The sequence below is a fragment of the Equus przewalskii genome, chromosome 24, assembly GCF_037783145.1.
Source record: "Equus przewalskii isolate Varuska chromosome 24, EquPr2, whole genome shotgun sequence".
Lineage (NCBI taxonomy): Eukaryota > Metazoa > Chordata > Mammalia > Perissodactyla > Equidae > Equus > Equus przewalskii.
The window spans coordinates 22,367,041-22,387,871 of NC_091854.1; the positions used below are offsets into that span (position 1 = coordinate 22,367,041).

Genomic DNA, 20,831 nt, shown 5'->3' on the forward strand with positions numbered 1-20,831 from the left:
GATAGGTATTAAATCTTCTTTGAATGTTTGGTAGAATTCTCCAGAGAAGCCGTCTGGTCCTGGACTCTTATTTTTGGGGAGGTTTTTGATTAGTGTTTCTATTTCTTTACTTGTGATTGGCCTATTCAGATTCTCCATTTCTTCTTGATTAAGTTTGGGGAGGTTGTAGGAGTCTAGGAATTTGTCCATTTCTTCTAGGTTGTTCAATTTGTTGGCATATAGTTTTTCATAGTATTCTCTTATGATCGCTTGTACTTCATTGGTATCTGTTGTGATTTCTCCTCTCTCATTTCTAATTTTATTTATTTGAGATTTCTCTCTTCTTTTCTTGGTGAGTCTGGCTAAGGGTTTGTTGATTTTGTTAATTTTTCGAAGAATCAATTCTTTGTTTCATTGATCCTTTCTACTGTCTTTTTTGTTTCAATATCATTTATTTCTGCTCTTATTTTTATTATTTCCCTCCTTCTGCTGACTCTGGGCTTTGTTTGTTCTTCTTTTTCTAATTCTGTTAGGTGTCGTTTGAGGTTGCTTATGTGAGCTTTTTCTTGTTTAGTGAGGTGAGCCTGTATTGCAATGAATTTCCCTCTTAGGACTGCTTTTGCTGCATCCCAAATGATTTGGTATGTTGTGTTCTCATTTTCATTTGTCTCCAGATAATGCTTGATTTCTTCTTTAATTTCTTCAATAATCCATTGTTTGTTTAGAAGTGTGTTGTTTAGTCTCACATTTTTGCACCTTTCTCTGCTTTATTCTTGTAGTTTATTTCTAGTTTCATAGCATTATGATCAGAAAAGATGCTTGATATTATTTCAACTCTCTTGTATTTATTGATGCTTGCTTTGTTTCCCAAAATATGGTCTATCCTTGAGAATGTTCCATGTGCACTTGAGAAGAATGTGTAACCTGCTGTTTTTGGATGAAGTGTTCTATATATATCTATTAAGTCCATCTGGTCTACTTTTTCATTTAATTCTATAATTTCCTTGTTGATTTTCTGTCTGGATGTTCTGTCCATTGGTGTTAATGGTGTGTTGAGGTCCCCTACTATTATTGTATTGTTGTTGATGTCTTCTTTTAGTTCTGTTAAGAGTTGCTTTACATATTTTGGTGCTCCTGTGTTGGGTGCGTATATATTTATAAGTGTTATGTCTTCTTAGTGGAGAGTCCCTTTTATCATTATATACTGTCCCTCTTTGTCTTTCTTTATCTGTTTTGCTTTGAAGTCTACTTTGTCTGATATTAGTATAGCGACACCTGCTTTCTTTTGTTCATTATTAGCTTGGAGCATTGTTCTCCATCCCTTCACTCTGAGTCTGTGTTTGTCTTTGGGGTTGAGGTGTGTTTCCTGGAGGCAGCGTATCGTTGGGTCTTATTCTTTGATCCATCCTGCCACTCTGTGTCTTTTGATTGGGGAGTTCAGTCCATTTGCATTCAGAGTGATTATTGAGATGTGGGGGCCTACCACTGCCATTTTATGTCTTGTTTTCTGGTTTTCTTCAATTTCCTTTGTTTCTCGTCCCATGGTTTAATCTGTTCTGATGTAGAGCTGCTACTCTCTGTTGTTGTCCTTCTACTTATCTCCTTTGCTCTTGGTTTTGTAGGCCCTTTCCTTTTTTTAATTTTTCAGGAATGAGGGTTTTCCTGAGCATTTCCTGAAGAGGAGGTTTTGTGGCAATGAACTCCCTTAATTTTTGTTTATCTGGGAAAGTTTTTATTTCTCCATCGTATTTGAAGGATATTTTCACTGGGTAGAGAATTCTCAGCTGTAGGTTTTTGTCCTTCAGATTTTTGAATATATCATTCCACTCTCTTCTAGCCTGTAAAGTTTCTGCTGAGAAATCTGCTGATAGTCTGATGGGGGTTCCTTTGTAGGTTAGTTTCTTTTGCCTGGCAGTCCTTAGTATTTTCTCCTTGTCGTTGACTTTTGCTAGCTTCACTACTATATGCCGTGGTGTTGGTCTTCTTGCATTGATAGAGTTTGGGGATCTATTGGCTTCTGTCACCTGAAGATCCATCTCTCTCACCAGGTTTGGGAAGTTCTCAGCCATTATTTCTTTGAATAGGCTTTCTGCCCCCTTCTCCCTCTCTTCTCCCTCTGGTATACCTATAATCCTTACGTTGCATCTCCTAATTGTGTCTGATAATTCTCAAAGAGTTTCTTCATTTCTTTTTAGTCTTGCTTCTTTCTCCTCCTCTGCCTGCAGCACTTCTATATTCCTATCTTCCAAATTGCTAATTCTTTCCTCCATATTATCGGCCCTACTGTTCAGAGCATCTAGATTTTTCTTAATCTCCTCTATTGTGTTCTTCATTTCCAGTATTTCTGTTTGGTTCTTCTTTATAGTATCGAACTCTTCTGTGACATAGCTCTTGAACTCGTTGAGTTGTCTATCTGAATTCTCTTTTAACTCATTGAGTTTTTTAATGATGGCTGTTTTGAAGTCATCGTCATTTAGGTTACATATTTCACTTTCTTTGGGATTGTTTTCTGTGTATTTGTTATTTTCCTTCTGTTCTGGAGATTTAATATATTTTTTCATATTGCTTGGTGTTGTAGATTTGTGCCTCCGCATAGAGATAGAGTTTAGTTACTCCTTCCACTTGTTTCTGCTGGTGTGGTGGGGGAGCAGCTGTTTATACTGCACCAACCAGGAACCCTATCAGCTGTTGCTAGCTGGGCCTGGGCCCCTCCTCGTAGACACAGTGGTCCTGTGGGTTCCCTCTTCAGCTGTGGGGGCCGTCACGGTGCGGGGGGGGCTTCAGGCTGCTGGTGCCTACTGTTGCAGACCACCTAGACGTGCTCCCTCCTTGGGGTCTGCAGCAGTGTTATGGGCTTTTCCAGCGGCCAGGGGCAGGATCACTTATATTTGCAGCTCCGTCACTGTCGGCACCCACAAAATCTCACTTGTCCACTATGGGTCACAGCAGAGCTATTGGCATCTTCTGCAGTCTGTGGTCAGCTCACCTAGCTATGCTACTTTTGTCCCGAGGTCTTCTAGCCTTGTGGCTGCCAGATGGGTGCTATTAGTGGTGTGCAGAGGCTTTCACTGAGGCTGCTGTGAGGCTGTAGGGTTTCCCCCTAGGCTACGGAACCAGGTCACTGGAGTTCCACCCAGCCCCAGTCCTCTCCCCCAGGATCTCGGGGAGCCCTTTGCCCTGTCTGGGGGATAGCTGGAGAACTTGATTTCAGTGGCAGCTGGCCGGCTGCTGCCCTGCCTGGTACTTTCCTCTCTGGGACCCTCCTGGTGTTGTGGATGCTGGGCAGGGCCTCTCTGCTAATGGCAGGTAGGGACTTTGCCTGCTGCCGGGGCAGAACTCTGAAGTATCCCCCCCAGTCCGCGGAGCCAGTTGCTGGAGGACCACCCAGCCCCAGTCCTCTCCCAGGAGATCTCCGGCAGTCCCGAGCCCCACCCAGCAGTCAGTGGGGCAAGCAGCGGCAGCCACTGGAGCTCCGCCCAGCCCCAGTCCTCTCCGAGGAGATCTCCTGCAATCCCATGCCCTGCCTGGCAGTCAGTGGGGCGGGCGGCGGCAGCTGGTGGGCTGCCGCACTGCTTGGGATTCTCTCTGGGACCCTCTGGGCGCTGTGGACACCAGGCAGGGCCTCCCCGCCAATGGCGGGCAGAGGCTCTCCCCGCGGACTCAGGTGTGCAACTCTGAAGCTTCCCTCTGGGTTTAGGTGTAATTGCGGGGGGCTTAGGTAGGGTTCTGGTCACCTGTTTCCACCATCGCTCCTCTGGTGTGCACTCCCTCCTGCCCTAGGTGTGTGCCGATGCTCTGGGGGTGTCCACTGGAAGAAAGCCGCTTGCAGTTCTAGGCTGTTCGAGGGTCGGGTCAGAGAATTTCCCCCTATCTTCACCTCCTCCCGGAGGGAAGTCCGTCCGCCTTCCGATGTATAGCCGCGTGGGTCTCTCAGGCGTCCCAAGATGCTGTATGGATATCCTTTGTTAAGCGATGAATGTCCAATTTGTTGTGGATTCGAAGGGGGAGAGACAAAGAGGACTACTCACGCCGCCATCTTGGATCCTTCTCCTTAACCTTATTTTTCTCCACAGCATTTATTACCATCTTATAACAAACAATTTTACCTATTTGTTGTTACTGGTCTCCCCCTATAGAAGGCAAACTGCTTGAGAGCAAGGGTTTTTACTTATTTTGTTCCCTACTGTGTCCTCCGTGCCTAGAACAGGTTCAGAGTAGGTGATCAGTAAATATTTGTTGAGTTAATGAGTAAATTAATAGCTGCCTACTCCCAGCCTAGGAATTTTTTCACTATACTAAATTCATCTTTCCCATGATGAAACAAAAAAAAAAATCCTTGCACATTATGCTTTTTTATTACATTTCATAAATTATTTACTGTATCGTCCTTTCTTCATAGGAAATGTGGTGTTTTAACCTTCAGTGTAATTCTCTTCCACTTACCAAATCTTAGTTTGCATTAGAGTGTTAAACCTATATGAACTGAAGATGTAAAAATAATGATGAAGAACTACATTCAACGTGCTCCTTTGTGGTTACACAAAGAATCAGAATTGAGTGCGAATATATTTTAGCTGCTGATAATGCAGACTTGCTTTTGGTCTGCCAGGCAATAGTGTTTCTACTGATCCAAGCCATATTTTTTATGCATTATGCTTTTTGTTAACTGCCAGCATGGTCCAGACATGTGTCACAAACATTTAAAGGACAGACTGTGATGAATTAGGATACCCAACCTCAATGCAACCTTCATTTTTGGCTAATTATATCTTGATTGCTACTAATCAGCTCCCTATTTGAACTGAACAAATTGGTCTTATAGAGAGAGAGAATAAAGAGCAGTTGCTATATTGTTTTTTAACAGCTCATTTGTGTCTGGAATGAAATTTGATGTGATTCTCTAACAAATCACTTTTTACCATTTAAATTACTTTCTTTTACATGTTGCATACACAGCACATTTATGTGTAGTACACATTGTATATGTGTGTATTATAAATACAGAAATCACCATGGTCCCAACTCAGTAGTTCCTGCCATCATTTAGAGCCTGTGAAAGCATTAGTTCTTTTAGTATTCACTTTTATAAATCCACTTAAATGTATCCAATAGGGGAACTAGTTCAGTTATCTTTCAAAGTCAGATAAGCAAACTGTGAAGGCCTAAAAGTCTATAAAGTGTCTCCTAATATGTTGATGGTTTATCCAGCTTAGCTCCAATGAGTGAACTTTTGACATCTGCATTGATGTTAACCTTAGCCTTCTCCCCCAAAATGTGAGTGTGTTGGATGCTGTGAATGTCCCTAGACAGTTTCTCAGCTTTTGTAGAAAGATACAAACTGTGGAACTTCCAATATTTCCTCTAGAGGTATGTGAGTGTGTGTATGTGATTGTGTGTGTGTTCACAAGTGTATACGAGAGACTGAGAAAGAGAAAATACATATGGATGTGTGAATGTGAAGAAGGGTTCTTTACCTTGTCAAAAACTTCCAGAAGAGGGGCCAGCCCCATGGCCAAGTGGTTAAGTTTGCTTGTTCCACTTTGGTGGTCCAGGGTTTCGCCTGTTCAGATCCTGGGTGCAGACGTGGCACCGCTCATCAAGCCATGCTGAGGTGTATCCCACATGGCACAACCAGAAGGACCTACGACTAGAATATACAACTATGTACTGGGGGACTTTGGGAAGAAGAAGAAGAAAAAAAAAAGATTGGCAACAGATGTTAACTCAGGTGCCAACCTTTTGAAAAAAACGTCCAGAAGAAATTGGACTGCTGCCACTACAAAACAATATTAACTGTGAGATTTGAGGGATCCATTTAGTTATCCATCTAATAGCTTAGCTGTGGGGTCAACACCAAATGTCCTTGTGTGCAGCAGAAACATGGCCCAAAGGATGGGAACAAGATGTCAGATCAGCAGCAGTGTTTTCACCCAGCTGCCAACATGGGTTGAGCTAGAATCTGGCCAGTTAGAATAGTGACCAAAGTACAGAAGGGAGATGAAACAGGCAGAGCTGAAAAGCCTTTCATGAGGAGGAATTGAAGGTGGAGAAGAGAATGTGTAAGGATTGACTGCAACGCTCATGGCTTAATGCCACCTTTGTTATTTTATTTCAAACAAAAGCGAAACCAAGAGAGCGCATCGTCCCTGATTCTGCTTCTCTCTGTGGAGTTACTAATTGGATTTCAGTCACTCCACAGCGGCTCTGGGGACTAGCACAGTGATCTGGTCTGGCATTAATAGGCCCCCAAAGTTCATTAATGTAAAATAATTGCATCGGTGACCTCTCTGCCCACATTTGACTGGTGTTGCTAAAAGACTATAATAATGATTGATTGCCGCAAATAGCACTAATTTTGTTAGTTTGTTATGGTAATACAACCCCAATTATGTTTTGAGAATTGTTGAAAATTCACTGGCACTGAAAATGCATAAACTACACAGGAAAGATTAATCTTGCATTATACTCTTATCTAGTAATTTAGAAAATCAAAAGAGAATATTTTATTAAAAGTCCATCATTGTGTGGTAGTTGCACAAATTTACATGTGATAAAATTGAATAGAACTGCGCACACACGTACACAAGCACTTGTAAAACTCGTGAAATCTGAGTAAGGTTAGTGGATCGTAACAATATCAGTTTCCTGGTTGTGATATTGCACTATAGTATGCAACTTATTTCCATGGGATGAAAGATATTGTGGAATTTGTTATTTCTCAGAGCTGCATGTGGATCTACAAGTATCTCTATATCAGAAGTTAAAAATAAGTCCATCATTATACAGCATCTTATTGTTTTCACAGAACATCAACATCAAAGGTCAAGGAGTAGAGATTGATGATTAGTACAGGAAATTTCATTGTTACAGTAAGATTGGAAAATTGATTTAAGTTTCTTAGATGGAAATTGGTGCTTTCCTCTTTATTGTGGTGGATAATTTAGAAATCTAGCCTTGTAGATACTTCCTTGGTTTGTTCAACTCAATTCCGTTGCCACCACCGTCTTCCTTTTCTTCACAGATCTGCGTCTCCAAGTGCCCAGAAAAGTTTTTAACCTACATGGAAATGTACTTTATGTACAGAACCCGTGAAAACTACTGGTCATACTACAGTCAGTTCTGCAAGGCAGCTTCTGCTAAGCCCGTGAAGGTATTTGTGTTTAAGTTTAAAACTAGAGAAGAATTTAGCTTTTGTTTCTATCTCAAGTGCAACGTGAGCATTTGTAACTGGATAAGCTCCTAAATCTTCTAGGAAATAATTTCTAAAGGTACCATTCCGTTAAAACACAAATGCACATGTACACGCAAAAAAAAACACACACCATTTACAGCATGTCATTTTATAGACTTGGGTGTTATGCAAGACTGTTAAGTCTGGAAAATTATCTTCAACTATTCCCTGACGCCAACAAATTCTCTACCTGTATGGATTTTTTGCTGTCATGAGCTAGGAACTAATGTCATTTGCAGTCACCCTTTGATTAATATGGTGATAAAGCTCCATGGCTACTTAGTAACAAGTAGAACTTTACTTCCAAAGACAGTTTGAAAATTATCCATTCAAAAAATTGCCAGACCCTACCCTAGTTTGAGATTTATAAGAGAAATTCTAAAGCCTCATTATGCTAAGTAGCAGTAATGGTTTCTAAATTAAAGGTGCTGTTTTTCCAGAAAAAAGAAAGAATTAGAGACTCAGGATGTAGCTAAGACAAAGACACACACCTTCAAAGGTGTGCCTTGGTCTCAGCAGGTCTGGTTTTATTGTTGTTGATTCAACTAAATTACAATTAGGACAGTTAAGAGCATTTGTCAAACAAGTATGTGTGGGGGCCAGTCCAGTGGTGCAGCGGTTAAACTCTTATGTTCCACTTTGGCGGCCCTGGGTTTGCAGGTTCGGATCCCGGGTGCGGACCTACACACAGCTTGTCAATCCATGCTGTGGTAGGCGTCCCACATATAAAGCGGAGGAAGATGGGTACAGCTGTTAGCTCAGGCCAGTCTTCCTCAGCAAAAAGAGGAGGATTGGTGGCAGATGTTAGCTCAGGGGTAATCTTCCTCAAAAATAACAATAATCATAATTAAACAAATAAATAAAAATTTTTTAAAACACATGTATGTGTGATAACGTTATAATTACTCTTAATGGGGTAGAAATTTGGAATAATGAGATTATTATGGAGTTAAATTTTTAAAGGACAAAATTTTTATACAGAGAGGAAAAGTCGTCCTCGCATAGCCTTTGAGATGCTAACATGCTGTTCCTTGCATTTTAGGCTTTCACGCAACTTCTGCTGGATGATGATTGTCCAACAGCGATTTTTCCAAGCAGACCCTGTAAGTGGTTATTATTTTAGCTTAGAAACACAGAATCCAGCAAGAATTCTTTAATTCAGGTCCTTTATTTCACAATTGATGAAACTAAGGCCAAGGACAGTCCAATGGGTGGCCCCCGGTCCCAGAGTTCATTAGGAAGAAAGCTGATGCTAGAGCCCATTCTCCCTACTCCAGCCAGGGCTCTCTTCAGTGGAGCTTGGTCAGTTTTTCGGTTTTGTTGCATCCACACAAAAAAGACTGAAAATTGACTTTTCAAAGCCCAATCAGATTGCTCATTTGGTGTTCTGTGAGCGCACATAGGCACACACTCTTACATACCCGCCTCTGAGCTCAGCCACAAGGTTTGTTCAGAAATCACCTGAGGAGTGAGGGTGGGACGTGCACTTGTCTTTTTATTTTGAAATTTGAAGTATTTATGTCTCCTAAATGAATCAATATTTTATTTCTTTAAAATTTTATAAACTTTAAAGTTTATATAAACTTTAACTCTTTTTAGAGGAAAATGAAATAATCACTCACTTTCCTTTCTTAAGGATATAATCCCAACTACGAAGCAAAAGCGTTACATAAAGATGTCCATCACGATGTTATTCAAAAGAACCACAAAAACAAAAAAAGGAAAAGGAAACACTCTAATGTCCAAAAGCAAGAGAATGCTGAAATCAGTTATGACGTAGTCACTAAATGAAATATTTTAGAATTATTAAATATAAGTATCGTGTATATGTTATTATGTTAAATAAAATGCTGTATGCATTATAATGACAAGCATGTATAAATTAAATTAAACAAAAACAAAAGCTATTCAAAGAAAAAGATTGGAAAAAAATATGCCAAAATGTTAAGTGATTGTTTTGGAGGTGGCAAAATTATGGACATTTTCTCTTTTCTTTCTTCTTTTTTCTATTTCTCCATTTTTCTACAATGACTAAATATTTCTTTTAAAATGGAAAAGAGGTGGGGCAAGCCCGATGGCATAGCAGCTAAGTTTGTGTGCTCCACCTCGGCGGCCCAGGGTTCACTGGTTCAGATCCAAAGCACGGACCTAGCACCGCTTATCAAGCCACACTGTGGCAGGCATCCCACATATAAAGTAGAGGAAGATGGGCACAGATGTTAGCTCAGGGCCAATCTTCCTCAGGAAAAAGAGAAGGATTGGTGGCAGATGTTAGCTCAGGGCTAATCTTCCTCCAAAAAAAAAAACAAAAAGGAAGAGAGGCAATAGTCATCAGTTTAAGTAAACAGTTGTTACCATTGAAGTAGCTGGCACCAAACTCAATGTCTTGCATGCTCCTGTCACTCTTCTCTGGGTCATTAAAGACCCCAAAGCAAAGGTGTAGGTCCCACAAGCAACTGCATTTTACCAGGAAGCTCTGGATAACAAGTGTCTGTAGCCAAGAACAATGTTACCAATTTTTATGCAAAAAGGTAAAAATGAATCATTAGTCACTGAAGATGAAATAGGGATAAAAGTATAAGACATTGTCCCTGCCCTTATGAGGGCAGTTTGGCTAAATCACACAATATAAAATGTACATTGGGGATACAAAAAGGAGTAGGGCACAGGCCCTCACAGTCTGGTGAAGGAGATATTAAGGTAGACTTTGCAACCAACTTGTATTCCCCCAACAGAGGATTAAGTATAGTACTTAATGGAATAGTATGCAGCTAATTAAATTCACTCATGAAAGAGTTTATAGAAGGAAATAAGCAATATTAAAAGAAAGAAACGAGAAAAAACACTGCATGTGCTGTATGGTTATGACTCAAAAATTAAAAAAAAAAAATTTCTTGTTGAAGAAAGATTGGAAGGAAATTTACCAAAATGTTAACATAGCTCATTGTGAGTGGTATGGCTATATATAGTTTTGTATCTTCCTTCATGTTTCTCTACTTTTCAAATATGGAGTGAGGATATTTAGCAATTGAAGCTTACAGATTGGGTGAGATTACCCAGAAATAACACGTACAACAAGTTGGGGGATTCTGTCAGTGGGAACAGTTGTATTTAAGGAGTGGAAAGTGAAGCATGCAGAGAAAGACAGAAGGCAGGGCAGGAGAGAGTTTAGGCACGTAAGCCAAGGGAAGAGAGTTTCAAATGCAGTGTTGTCTACCATGCAAAGACTCAAGAAAGTCAACTCATTCAACAGCAAATATTGGCTGAGTTCCACTGTGTACCAAGCACTGTGCTAGGTAATAGGTTCAAGCAGGATGAAGACTAAAAAAATATTTGGAGGTTTTGGCAATTTGGAGTTCTTTGGGATCACTGGGAGGACAATTTCCGTGGAGTAGTGGGGGCAGAAATATGATTGGATTGAGAGGGAATAGAAGCAGCAAATGGAGACTACCACATCAAATTAGCCAGAGAAGAGCAGGAGAAAGATAGGGAGGATGCTGAAGGAAACGGCCATGTTCTCAAGGCGACAGAAGTTGGAGGTGGGTAGACAAGAGATCATTTTAAGCAAGGAAAGTCAGGAAAGGCTTTCCAAAGGCTTATTTCTTCTTCCCCTATATCAACTGCTTTAATATTTTCAAACTTTTTATGAACCCATGCAAATCTGTGATACTTCAAGTAAGAAAAAATATAAAAATGATCCGGTTCTGATTTCTCTTCCTTCTTCATGTAAAATTGGGATTTTAAAATATTTTTAGTAATACAGATTTGTAGAGAGGCAAGCATTCTATTTAAACAAAATAAACACATAGAAGTTTGAACGGTGAGTTAACTCTTCTCAGACACTATGCTAATGTACAAAGTTTGGGCCATTTTTGATAACTTTAGAATTTCCATTTCCTCCCCCCTCTGAAAAACCATGTCAATGAGAAAGCTGGAAGAGAGACAAATTATTAAGACTTTATGAATAAAAATTCAGTTGCCTTAGCCGTAGCCTAAAGTTTGAGTTGGTTTTCATTTCCCAAGGAATTATTCACTAATCTCCATTTTTCAAAGTTTCCCTCAAGGGGTATCTCAGATTTTTTTTTAATAACAAAACTAAACTCATCCAGTCATACAAGTAAATGTAGCCTTTTTGTTAAAATGTGTTTACCATGAGAGAGATGTTATTAGTATTCCTCTTCTAAAACCTGTGCTGTGTTTTTATTTATGGCTAATTGATGAATAGATCACGTATAAAATAATCAACAAATTTAGAACATAGCTTCAGCTTGTGATCATATTTACTTGTCAGTTTTAGAACAATCAGAAAATCTTCTGATCATCGAGTAATGGGCAATTATATATATTGAGCAATTTACACATCATCTAACAAGAATTTGCTTATAAATAACAGAAAGCTTGAGAAAGGGACATCATGTAGGAAGAAATAGAAAAGTGATTACCATAATTTTAATTTATTTTTACAGTTCTCCAGAGATGTTTCCCTGACTTCTCTACTAAAAATGGACTTCTAACAATAGGAAATAAGACAACATTCAACGATGGAAGTGGAAAGACAAGAAATGTTGTAGAACTCAGGGCAGCTGCAAAGTATGTTCACTTACATTCCCATTTTCAATTTGGATGAATTCCATTATTGTACCCAAGACTAAAGCTTCCTTAGGTTACAGATTGTAGAGGAAGAATTATGTGTTATGAAACATACACATCAGTGTCAGGTAGAGAACTTGGTATGTGTTCATCAAGAAAGCATCTAGGGGCTGGCCCTGTGGCCTAGTGGTTAAGTTTGGCATGCTCTGCTTTGGCAGCCTGGGTTCAGTTCCCAGACGTGGACCTACACCACTCATTGGCAGCCATGCTGAGGTGGTGACCCACATATAAAAAAAAAAAATAGAGGAAGATTGTCACGGATGTTAGCTCAGGGCAAATCTTCCTCAGCAAAAAAAAAGAAAGAAAGAAAGAAAAGAAAAACATCTAAAGGAGAAGCCAGAATGAATTAGAAAGACCAATGATGTCTTTCAAAATGGTTAAATCTTTCATTATCAACAGGTGGAGAAATGAGACATCAGGAAACATAGTGAAAGACCTTAATATGTTTACTTTTTGAAAGAACATAAAAAAAAAAAAAACCTATGCTTTTTTAAAGCACTATTTAAAAAAATGACTGAAATAATGGAACCACCAGATGTTTTAAAGGGAAGAGGGCCTTATGAAAGGTGAAACAACCATGACAGTATGTTTCAGTACCATATCAGATTTCTATGTATGAACTACAATGAAGTAAATTTACTATTTCCCTCAGTTGTACACATAGAGGTGTTCCAAGTCATTAGGAAACATAATTCCCCGGGTGCACACTCACATGTAAGCACAAACATAAACACACAGAGTGCCACTGCATGGCTCAGTTGGTGAATTAAAAATGAAAAATAGAAATATTCTACAAATGTATCTCTCTTTCTTGAAAGAACTTAGTGGTCCAAGTAGAACAGTACAGTTCCTGCATATTTAGAATATAATAGCAACATGGAGGAATTTCACAAATATAAAGATGTGTGAAAGAAATTGCAAAATAATAATACAAGTACAGTTCCATTGATTGAAAAAATAAAAAACAAGCACAACTAAATTAAATTCCCCTTTGATGCCTATGTATGTGGTAAAACTAAAGAGAAAACTAGGATATTATCATTACAAACTTTATGATTATGGTCACTTTACGGGAAGGGGTGGGTGTTGCGGTTGGGGCATGTAGGGGAAGCGATGGTGACATTGTAGTTACATAAGTAGGTTCACTTGGATAATCCATCAAACTGGACACTAAGGATTTGTGCACTTTTCTGTATGTGCCCCATTGTGCCTTCCTGCTACAGAGCTGTTGGAGAGTTAGGAAGGGGAATTAAAGATGATGTTTATTCTTGACTCTATGGATTTTGTAAGTTAAAAGCTGATTTTATCATTTAAATTCATTATAGTGAGGTTTCTGCAATATTGAAGGCAGGTCGCATATGTTGGAAAAGGATTTATTTGCCGTTCTTGGAAGCCGTGTTCTCTTTGTGTGTAGCTATAGCCACCTTTGTAGGTTTACTGAAGTGACATCTCATGTATTATTGTGGCTAGGAAAAGAGTCACTACTGATAAATGGTCTCTAAAAATATGCTTTGAATAGCAGCTTACAAAATCTCTTTTATCATAATAAGATTTCTGTTTAACGGTAGTCAAAAAATAATTGATGTTTTCTTTCTTTGAATTCAGTGGTGTCAACAAAATCCTTGATGCAAGGGCAATTGGAATGAAAGTGTTTGAAGACTATGCAACAACTTGGTATTGGATTCTCATGTAAGTGAAAACATAGTTGTTTCTTCTCCAGCCCCATTCTGACTTTACCTTGGTGGAATTCTTTCTTCAAATTCCTCATTCATATTTGTGAAAGAAAGAATAACTCAGATCTCAATTCCTGCCATTGTCTTTTTTGCATGGAGTGAAGATGGGGCATAGATATTTGGAAATATGCCCAGTGTTGCAGAAAGTTGTAAGAATGTATATTGTAATTGTATGCATTACATTACTAATTAAAGTGCTCTTATTTACATATACTTCGAGTCATGTAGGGACAGCATCTGTAGTACTTTCGCTTCTCATCACGTGTTCCAGAGGATGCGTTGTCATTTCTCTGGTTCTGTTTTCTCATTTTTCCTCCCCTTGACCTCCAAAGGATCATTCTTATTTTTTAATACATCCCTTCCACATAATGTTTGCCATCATCATCATCAAAGGTCGCTGTAGTTATGAAGAGCTGAAAAAATATATGAAGGGGGGAGGAGATTTAAAATTTTCAGACATAAGGTTTGCATTCCTGAAAGGTAAGGGAAAATGCAGTCACTCTACTAGAGCGGGTCCATGTGCTTTGATGTATCTAGGGCTGTCTTTACTCTCTGGCTCTTGTGTCACATTCTTGTCACTTAAAAGCATCTATAGTTCCCTAGTGATCAAAGAATAAAGTGAAAAGTTCCTCGGATACTTACAAGGCCCTTTATAACCTGGCCCAACTTAGTTTCTCAGATTCGTCTCCACCCATGTTTCTTGATTAAGCCTACATCAAATGGCACACCCGTCGCTAGACCATCAAACCCTGGCCCTCCCAATTTTGCATATTCTGTTCTTTTGCCTAGCATATCCTTCCTTGTGTCCTGGGCAGCTCCATCCATTATTTAAAATCAGCTTTCATGTCATTTATGAAGTCTGTCTTGACTTCCCCAGGCATAATAAATTACTTCCTCCTCTGTGTTCCTCATACCCATTGTGTGTGTGTGTGACCTACACACACACACAAACATACATACACTTATCTTCTATATAGCACTTACTGTTTTATATTTTAGTTACCTGGCCCTTTACTCCTGATAAACTATGAACTCTTTACCATAGTAACTATGTCTAACTTATCCTTATTTTCCTAACTTTTAGTATGGTTCTTGGAACACAGAGGATGCATAGAAAATGTGGGTTCAAGGAGCATTTATAAACCTCCCCCCCCCCAAAAAAACCCCAAAGGAACAAGATAGATGTACTTAACTCTAAGGTGCTTAATTAAGTTGAAATTGTATTATGTGTGAAATACTACTGAGTAGTTTTCAGAGCTATAAAACTAGTTTTTGAGATTTCACTTATTTTGATGCTTTATCTTAAACAATTACAGTAATTATTTTCAGTGTATATCAGGATTTCAGGGTATAACTCCATAACAGAGATTATAATCTATACTTGACAGTAGTTAAACTGGTTCCTCTAATACCACTAGGTAATTTCTATGTTTCCTCTCTATTTTGGCTTTTCCACTCTTACCTGAAAAGGTGTGCATTGTGGGAGACTCTCCTGCCCACCTCCCTCCCAACACACGAGTTGAAACCCTCTTTACCCAGGCACCACTCACACCACTTGAACGTAAACACCTTCCTTTATTTTCACCTCTTCTGCTGTCATCTATTTCATAAATATAAAGCCAAAAATTGATATGCTGGAGCTTAGTTTATTCAGTTGAATTTTTATGCAGGAATTTAAAACACATACAATAAATAGCTATGTTCCTTTTTTTCCCACTGACCTTTTTGAATATTCCCCTTGGAGTATGCCATAGAATAATGCTTCAACCATATTTAATATTTAAGCATTAAAGTATCTGTAATTTTAGGGGCTGGCCCCGTGGCCCAGTGGTTAGGTTTGCACGCTCTGCTTCGGCAGCCCAGGTTTTGCTGGTTCAGATCCTGAATGCGGACATGGCACCACTCATCAGGCCATGCTGAGGCGGCGTCCCACATGCCACAACTAGAAGGACCCACAACTACAAATACACAACTATATACCAGAGGGATTTGGCGAGAAAAAGGAAAAATAAAATCTTAAAAAAAAAAAGTATCTGTGATTTTAAAAGAGAATGACTTTTGAAGTAAAAAGCAGAGGCTCTGCAAGAATGTGACCTGAGAAGTTACTTTGATACTGTGCTGTCATCTATCCAGTGACAGTAATTACTAAGATTTCATTCTTAAAGATAACACTTGAAGACAATAAACTCAATAAATGTACCAGGCTCTGTCTGTTGCTACTATGTCTGGAAACTTGCAGATAGCACCGAAGGTGTCAGGTCTTAATAGAAGTATCATTCAAATTTCCAGTCTTAATGAGTTCTCTTTGATGAAATTACCTAGAAGAACCCAACAGACTTTACCCTGGATCTATGGGGGGAAGAGAGGCATCTCTAGCAGCTCAGTCAGACCCCAGGAATAAATTAAAACAGAAGGAAATTAGTCATGCTGCTGATTGCTTGATAAAGTCACATGGCCCAGGAGACACAGAAACCTTATCGTGGCTCCAAACAATGGCCCACAGTCCACTGGGGACCTGAAATAGATGTCCAGTGATGTCAAACTTCACAAACTATTTGAGATAATTAGACTATGGTGTTAACGACTACAAAATCATGGATTCAGGAATTGTGTGGGGCAGTTATTTTTCTTATCTTTCTGCCCTCAGGCTGGTCCCTTGCTTCTAGCCAGTTACATTGCATAAGGCTTTCGTTAGTCGCTAGGTAGACAGAACAGCACAAATTCATCATGGATGTGTTTTACAATTTATCACTTAGTGGGAAAGAGTGAAGGAAAAACAACAGGACAGGGCATCTGTAGCAGATAGGCCAAAACTGTAGGTTGGAGGAACTGTGTTTTTTCTTGAACAATGATTGAGCTGGACTTCAGTTTACCCAAGCACATGAAGATGACTCCACACGAGTGGAGTCCTGATGGGCTGGTCTTTCATGTGAAAGTCTTACCAGAAACCATTGCTTAGACTTTTTCACGTTATAAATGTTTCTATAGCCAGGTAAAATACAATAATCTGAGAATTATTTTGAATAGGAAAAAGAGGATGTCTTGCTGTTTTCATTACGTGATGGTTAGCACACTTGACCCCTGTGTCTGTCATGTGCTTTCTCCTCTAGTGGCCTGACTATCGCCATGCTCCTCAGTTGGATGTTTGTGATACTCCTGAGGGTCACAGCTGGATTCCTCTTCTGGGTCTTCATATTGGGTGTGATTGGAATTCTAGCTTATGGTAAGTATCATCCCTCTTACAATCACCAAATATCAAAATCATCTTTTTCTTTTCAGTTGCCATTGTCAATTACCGGAAAGCATATTCTTTATTCCTCTCCCAAAAAGTGTTAAATTGAGAAAATTGATTTAATTTTGCATATATTTCTTCTTTATTGTGAAAAAAAGTGCTGTCAAAATGTTCTACACTTTTTCCCTACCAGCCTTTGGTCTCCTGCTCATGGGTATTAAGAAGGAGGTAAAAAGAATCCCTTTTAGTTTAATGAAAAACGTTTCAGACAACTTCTTTTATTCCTTTAACTTTTCTATATCATCAAAGGCCAGGTCTTCTTAGTTATGGAAGTGTGATCTATTTTTCTCTTTCAGTTTAGTACTTTTAGTCCAGATCCTGTCACACATTTTAGAAATTGGCCTGTGCTCCATAACGAGGCATGACTCTCTAGAGGCAAGCACTTGGAATTATCCTCATTGGGTGGAGAGTTACTTTATGTCAACATTGAAATCTAACCACTAGCTCAGTCCCCCCAAAAGCAGTGCGGGTGCAATGTGAACACAAAAAAGGAATTACAATCTCTCCTGAGGAATAGTATAGCTCTGTATCCCCTTCCTTTCAGCCTTCTAACAAGTGTATGGGCCAATATGTGACTGTTTGAGCGGTTTCTATTCAAAAGAATAATTTTCCCTACGATGCCATTTGGGTTGACTATACAGTTTTATGGTAGCAGACACCAAAAATAACAATTTTCTGTTTCTGTCACTGGAAGAAGAGCTTTCCACACATCAGTCTACGAATGCAGTTGAATCTCTGGGTTCCCTGGTTAGCCTGACTTCTAGGCCCAGCTCCATAACATACAAGTGCAGAACCTTGGAAAAGTTTCTTAATGATTGTAAGACCCAGTTTCCTTATGTATACCATCAGCACAATAATGGTACCTCCATCTCACAGGATTGTGAGATTAAATGGGACACTGAATAGAAACATCTCAGACTGGTACCTGGAACACAGTAAACAGTATGTGTTGGGTTATTGTTATTATCCGTCTTGTTATCCTCAATGAGGATATGAGAGTACCATGGTAGAGCAAGGGTTACACCTTGCAATATTAGTAGGGCGGGTTTTTTTGAGACGAGATCTGAGAAAACACTTGAAGGAGGCAATAGAATTAGCCATTGGAGATGAGGGAAAAGTCCCACGCAGTGAGTGCCGCTAAAGCAAAAGCCTGAAGGTAGGAGTGTGTTGAAGAAATCCATGTTTGCCTCACCCGGACGTCATCTCTGACATGAACAGGCTTTCAGATAATTCTCCCAAGACATGACTTCACTATCAAAAAAATTTCATTTTCAGCTTAAATGATTTTTGAAAATAGATTATGTATTCATGTGCTTCAAATCTCAAATTATTATACAGTGACGGTTTTCCTTCTCATTCTATTCCTTGTCACCAAGTTTCCCTCCCTGGAAGCAAAAAATATTATATTTATATATATCCTTCCAGAGATACTTTATGTGTGTACAGGAAAAATATATATATAAAGTTTGTTCTTATTATGTGAATTGTAGCATATTTTCATATCATTTTCTACCATACTTTTTCCGCTCAACAAAATACCTTAGAGATCATTCAATACCACTAGACTTTCTCCTCTTTATATGGGAGTATAGTATTCTACAGTAGAAATATACCATAATTTATTTAAACAGTCCCTATTGATGGACATTAAAGTTGTTTCTAGCCAAAAGGACATTTAAAGCCAGATGGTGCCACTGTCATCCAGACAAATACTGAAAACGTTTATATCAAATGCAGTAGCACATTTGGACTACTGGGAGCACATAAAATATTTATGTTTAAATATGAACCTAGCCTTTGTAGAAATTACCGTGTTGATCAATTTCATGTAGATATGTGTGACAAGAGTATAGCTTTATTTCAGAAAGTAACATTTTATATTAGTCTGTTTTTCTTTCTTTTTCAAGGAATATGGCACTGTTACCAGGAATACAGCAAACTTCAGGGAAAGCCAAATTCTCACTTAAGTATATATAACATCGGGATTCAGACTGATATAAGCATGTACTTTCAACTGAAACAAACATGGTTCACGTTTAGTGAGTAGATTTTAAAAACTGGTTTTGTTAAAATTATAATAATGTGAAAGCATTTCTCTGTCTAAAGGAAAATGGGTTGGTGTAACTTGTTAAATATACTTATTGCTAATGTCATTAAAGTAAATTTGTCTATAATCTTACTAGCTACAGTAAATGGAAAAGTCATTGAGGGGAATTTATTATATAATCTTAGAAAAATATTACTTTGCAAAGATCCCAGGCTATTTGCCTTCAGTTTAAAATGGTGTGAGTGTATAGTGTATAGCTATTAACCTGATATCCAAGGAAGGTGTTTTAAGAGAAAAAAAAAAGCTTGATTTTCAAACGTTTAGAAAAAGAAAATTTTTTCATAACAAGACCTTTTTTTTTTTAAAGATTTTATTTTTTTCCTTTTTCTCCCCAAAGCCCCCCAGTACACAGTTGTATATTATTCGTTGTGGGTCCTTCTAGTTGTGGCATGTGGACACCGCCTCAGCGTGGCTTGATGAGCGGTACCATGTCTGCGCCCAGGATTCAAACCTCCGAAACACTGGGCCGCCTGCAGTGGAGTGCGTGAACTTAACCACTCGGCCACGGGGCCGGCCCCATATAACAAGACTTTAAACCATTTATTAGAGGAGTTGAAATAATAGATAACTGAAAATAAATCTGTGTTTTTGAAGTGTTTATTAACATTATTGAATTAGGGTCCCGCCCAGTGGCGCAGCGATTAACTTCGCACGTTCCGCTTCTTGGCACCCCGGGGTTCACCGGTTCAGATCCCAGGTGCGGACATTGCACTGCCTGGCAAAAGTCATGCTGTGGTAGGCATCCCACATATAAAGTAGAGGAAGATGGGCATGGATGTTAGCTCAGGGCCAGTCTTCCTCAGCAAAAAGAGGAGGATTGGCAGCAGTTAGCTCAGGGCTGATCTTCCTCAAAAAAAAAAAAAAAAAAAAAGATTATTGAATTAGAGGTAATATTAACAAAATTTTTAAAGCAAGGCGATTTCAGAGATGGCTTTAATCCTATATTCCTAGAAGGTTTTATTATAATCCTTGCACTTCACAGAGATTCAAGTTCTTTAATCAATTCTTTAAAAAAATCTCTAATTACCTATTGCTTTAAAAAAGAATTCATTTGCATATGGTTGAAGTTAGGGAGCCAGGCAAGATTTGTTTGAGGAAGCTGGTCAGGAGCCAGAGATAGCCTCAGAGGGGGGCAACATCTTCGTAGGGCATCACGATTCCAGGAGGGGTCCCACCTCCATACATTTGAAAACTTGATTTTGCCTCTTCACCCAAAAGACATCAGGATTTCGAGGACGGGCTCACATTATATCACCAGGGTCCCATTTTCTTTTTTTTTTTTTTTTAAGATTTTATTTTTTTCCTTTTTCTCCCCAAAGTCCCCCGGTACATAGTTGTATATTCTTCGTTGTGGGTCCTTCTAGTTGTGGCATGTGGGACGCTGCCTCAGCGTGGTTTGATGAGCAGTGCCATGTCCGCACCCAGGATTCGAACCAACGAAACACTGGGCCGCCTGCAGCGGAGCACGCGAACTTAACCACTCGGCCACGGGGCCAGCCCCCACCAGGGTCCCATTTTATTTCACACCAGTAAGATTCTCTCCCTGCGACCAGAAAGCAGACATATCCCGTCAAGGACACTGCTTTCCTGGGATCAAGGCACATGGGGAACAAGATTACTAATGAGAAGCTTTTCTAGCAGAGAGCCTTGGGTAACGTTGAGAGATGTTTTCTTCAGGCTCATGCCAAGCTTGATGACCCAGCCCTGCTGCACAGAAGTCCCCACAAGATTCCTTCTGTCTGCCAAATTCAGTTTTTCTCTTTTCCCTGGATAGTGCTGGATCAAAATGCCGAGTCCTTGCTTTTGGGCTTCCCATTTCCAGCTCTCATACGGACTAGT

At 39.3% G+C, this 20,831-nt stretch overlaps 1 protein-coding gene across 11 annotated transcripts in view; it reads left to right on the top strand.

Annotated features, from left to right (window-relative positions):
• SLC44A5 (solute carrier family 44 member 5) overlaps window positions 1–20,831 on the top strand; it is a 316,496-nt gene that overhangs the window by 270,124 nt on the left and 25,541 nt on the right. For all 11 annotated transcript variants that reach the window (XM_070591848.1, XM_070591849.1, XM_070591844.1 and 8 more), the window contains 6 exons: window positions 7,001–7,129; window positions 8,253–8,313; window positions 11,677–11,800; window positions 13,466–13,549; window positions 16,704–16,816; window positions 18,793–18,924. In XM_070591848.1, coding sequence (XP_070447949.1) covers window positions 7,001–7,129; window positions 8,253–8,313; window positions 11,677–11,800; window positions 13,466–13,549; window positions 16,704–16,816; window positions 18,793–18,924 — 643 coding nt within the window. The remainder of the gene's footprint in view (window positions 1–7,000; window positions 7,130–8,252; window positions 8,314–11,676; window positions 11,801–13,465; window positions 13,550–16,703; window positions 16,817–18,792; window positions 18,925–20,831) is intronic.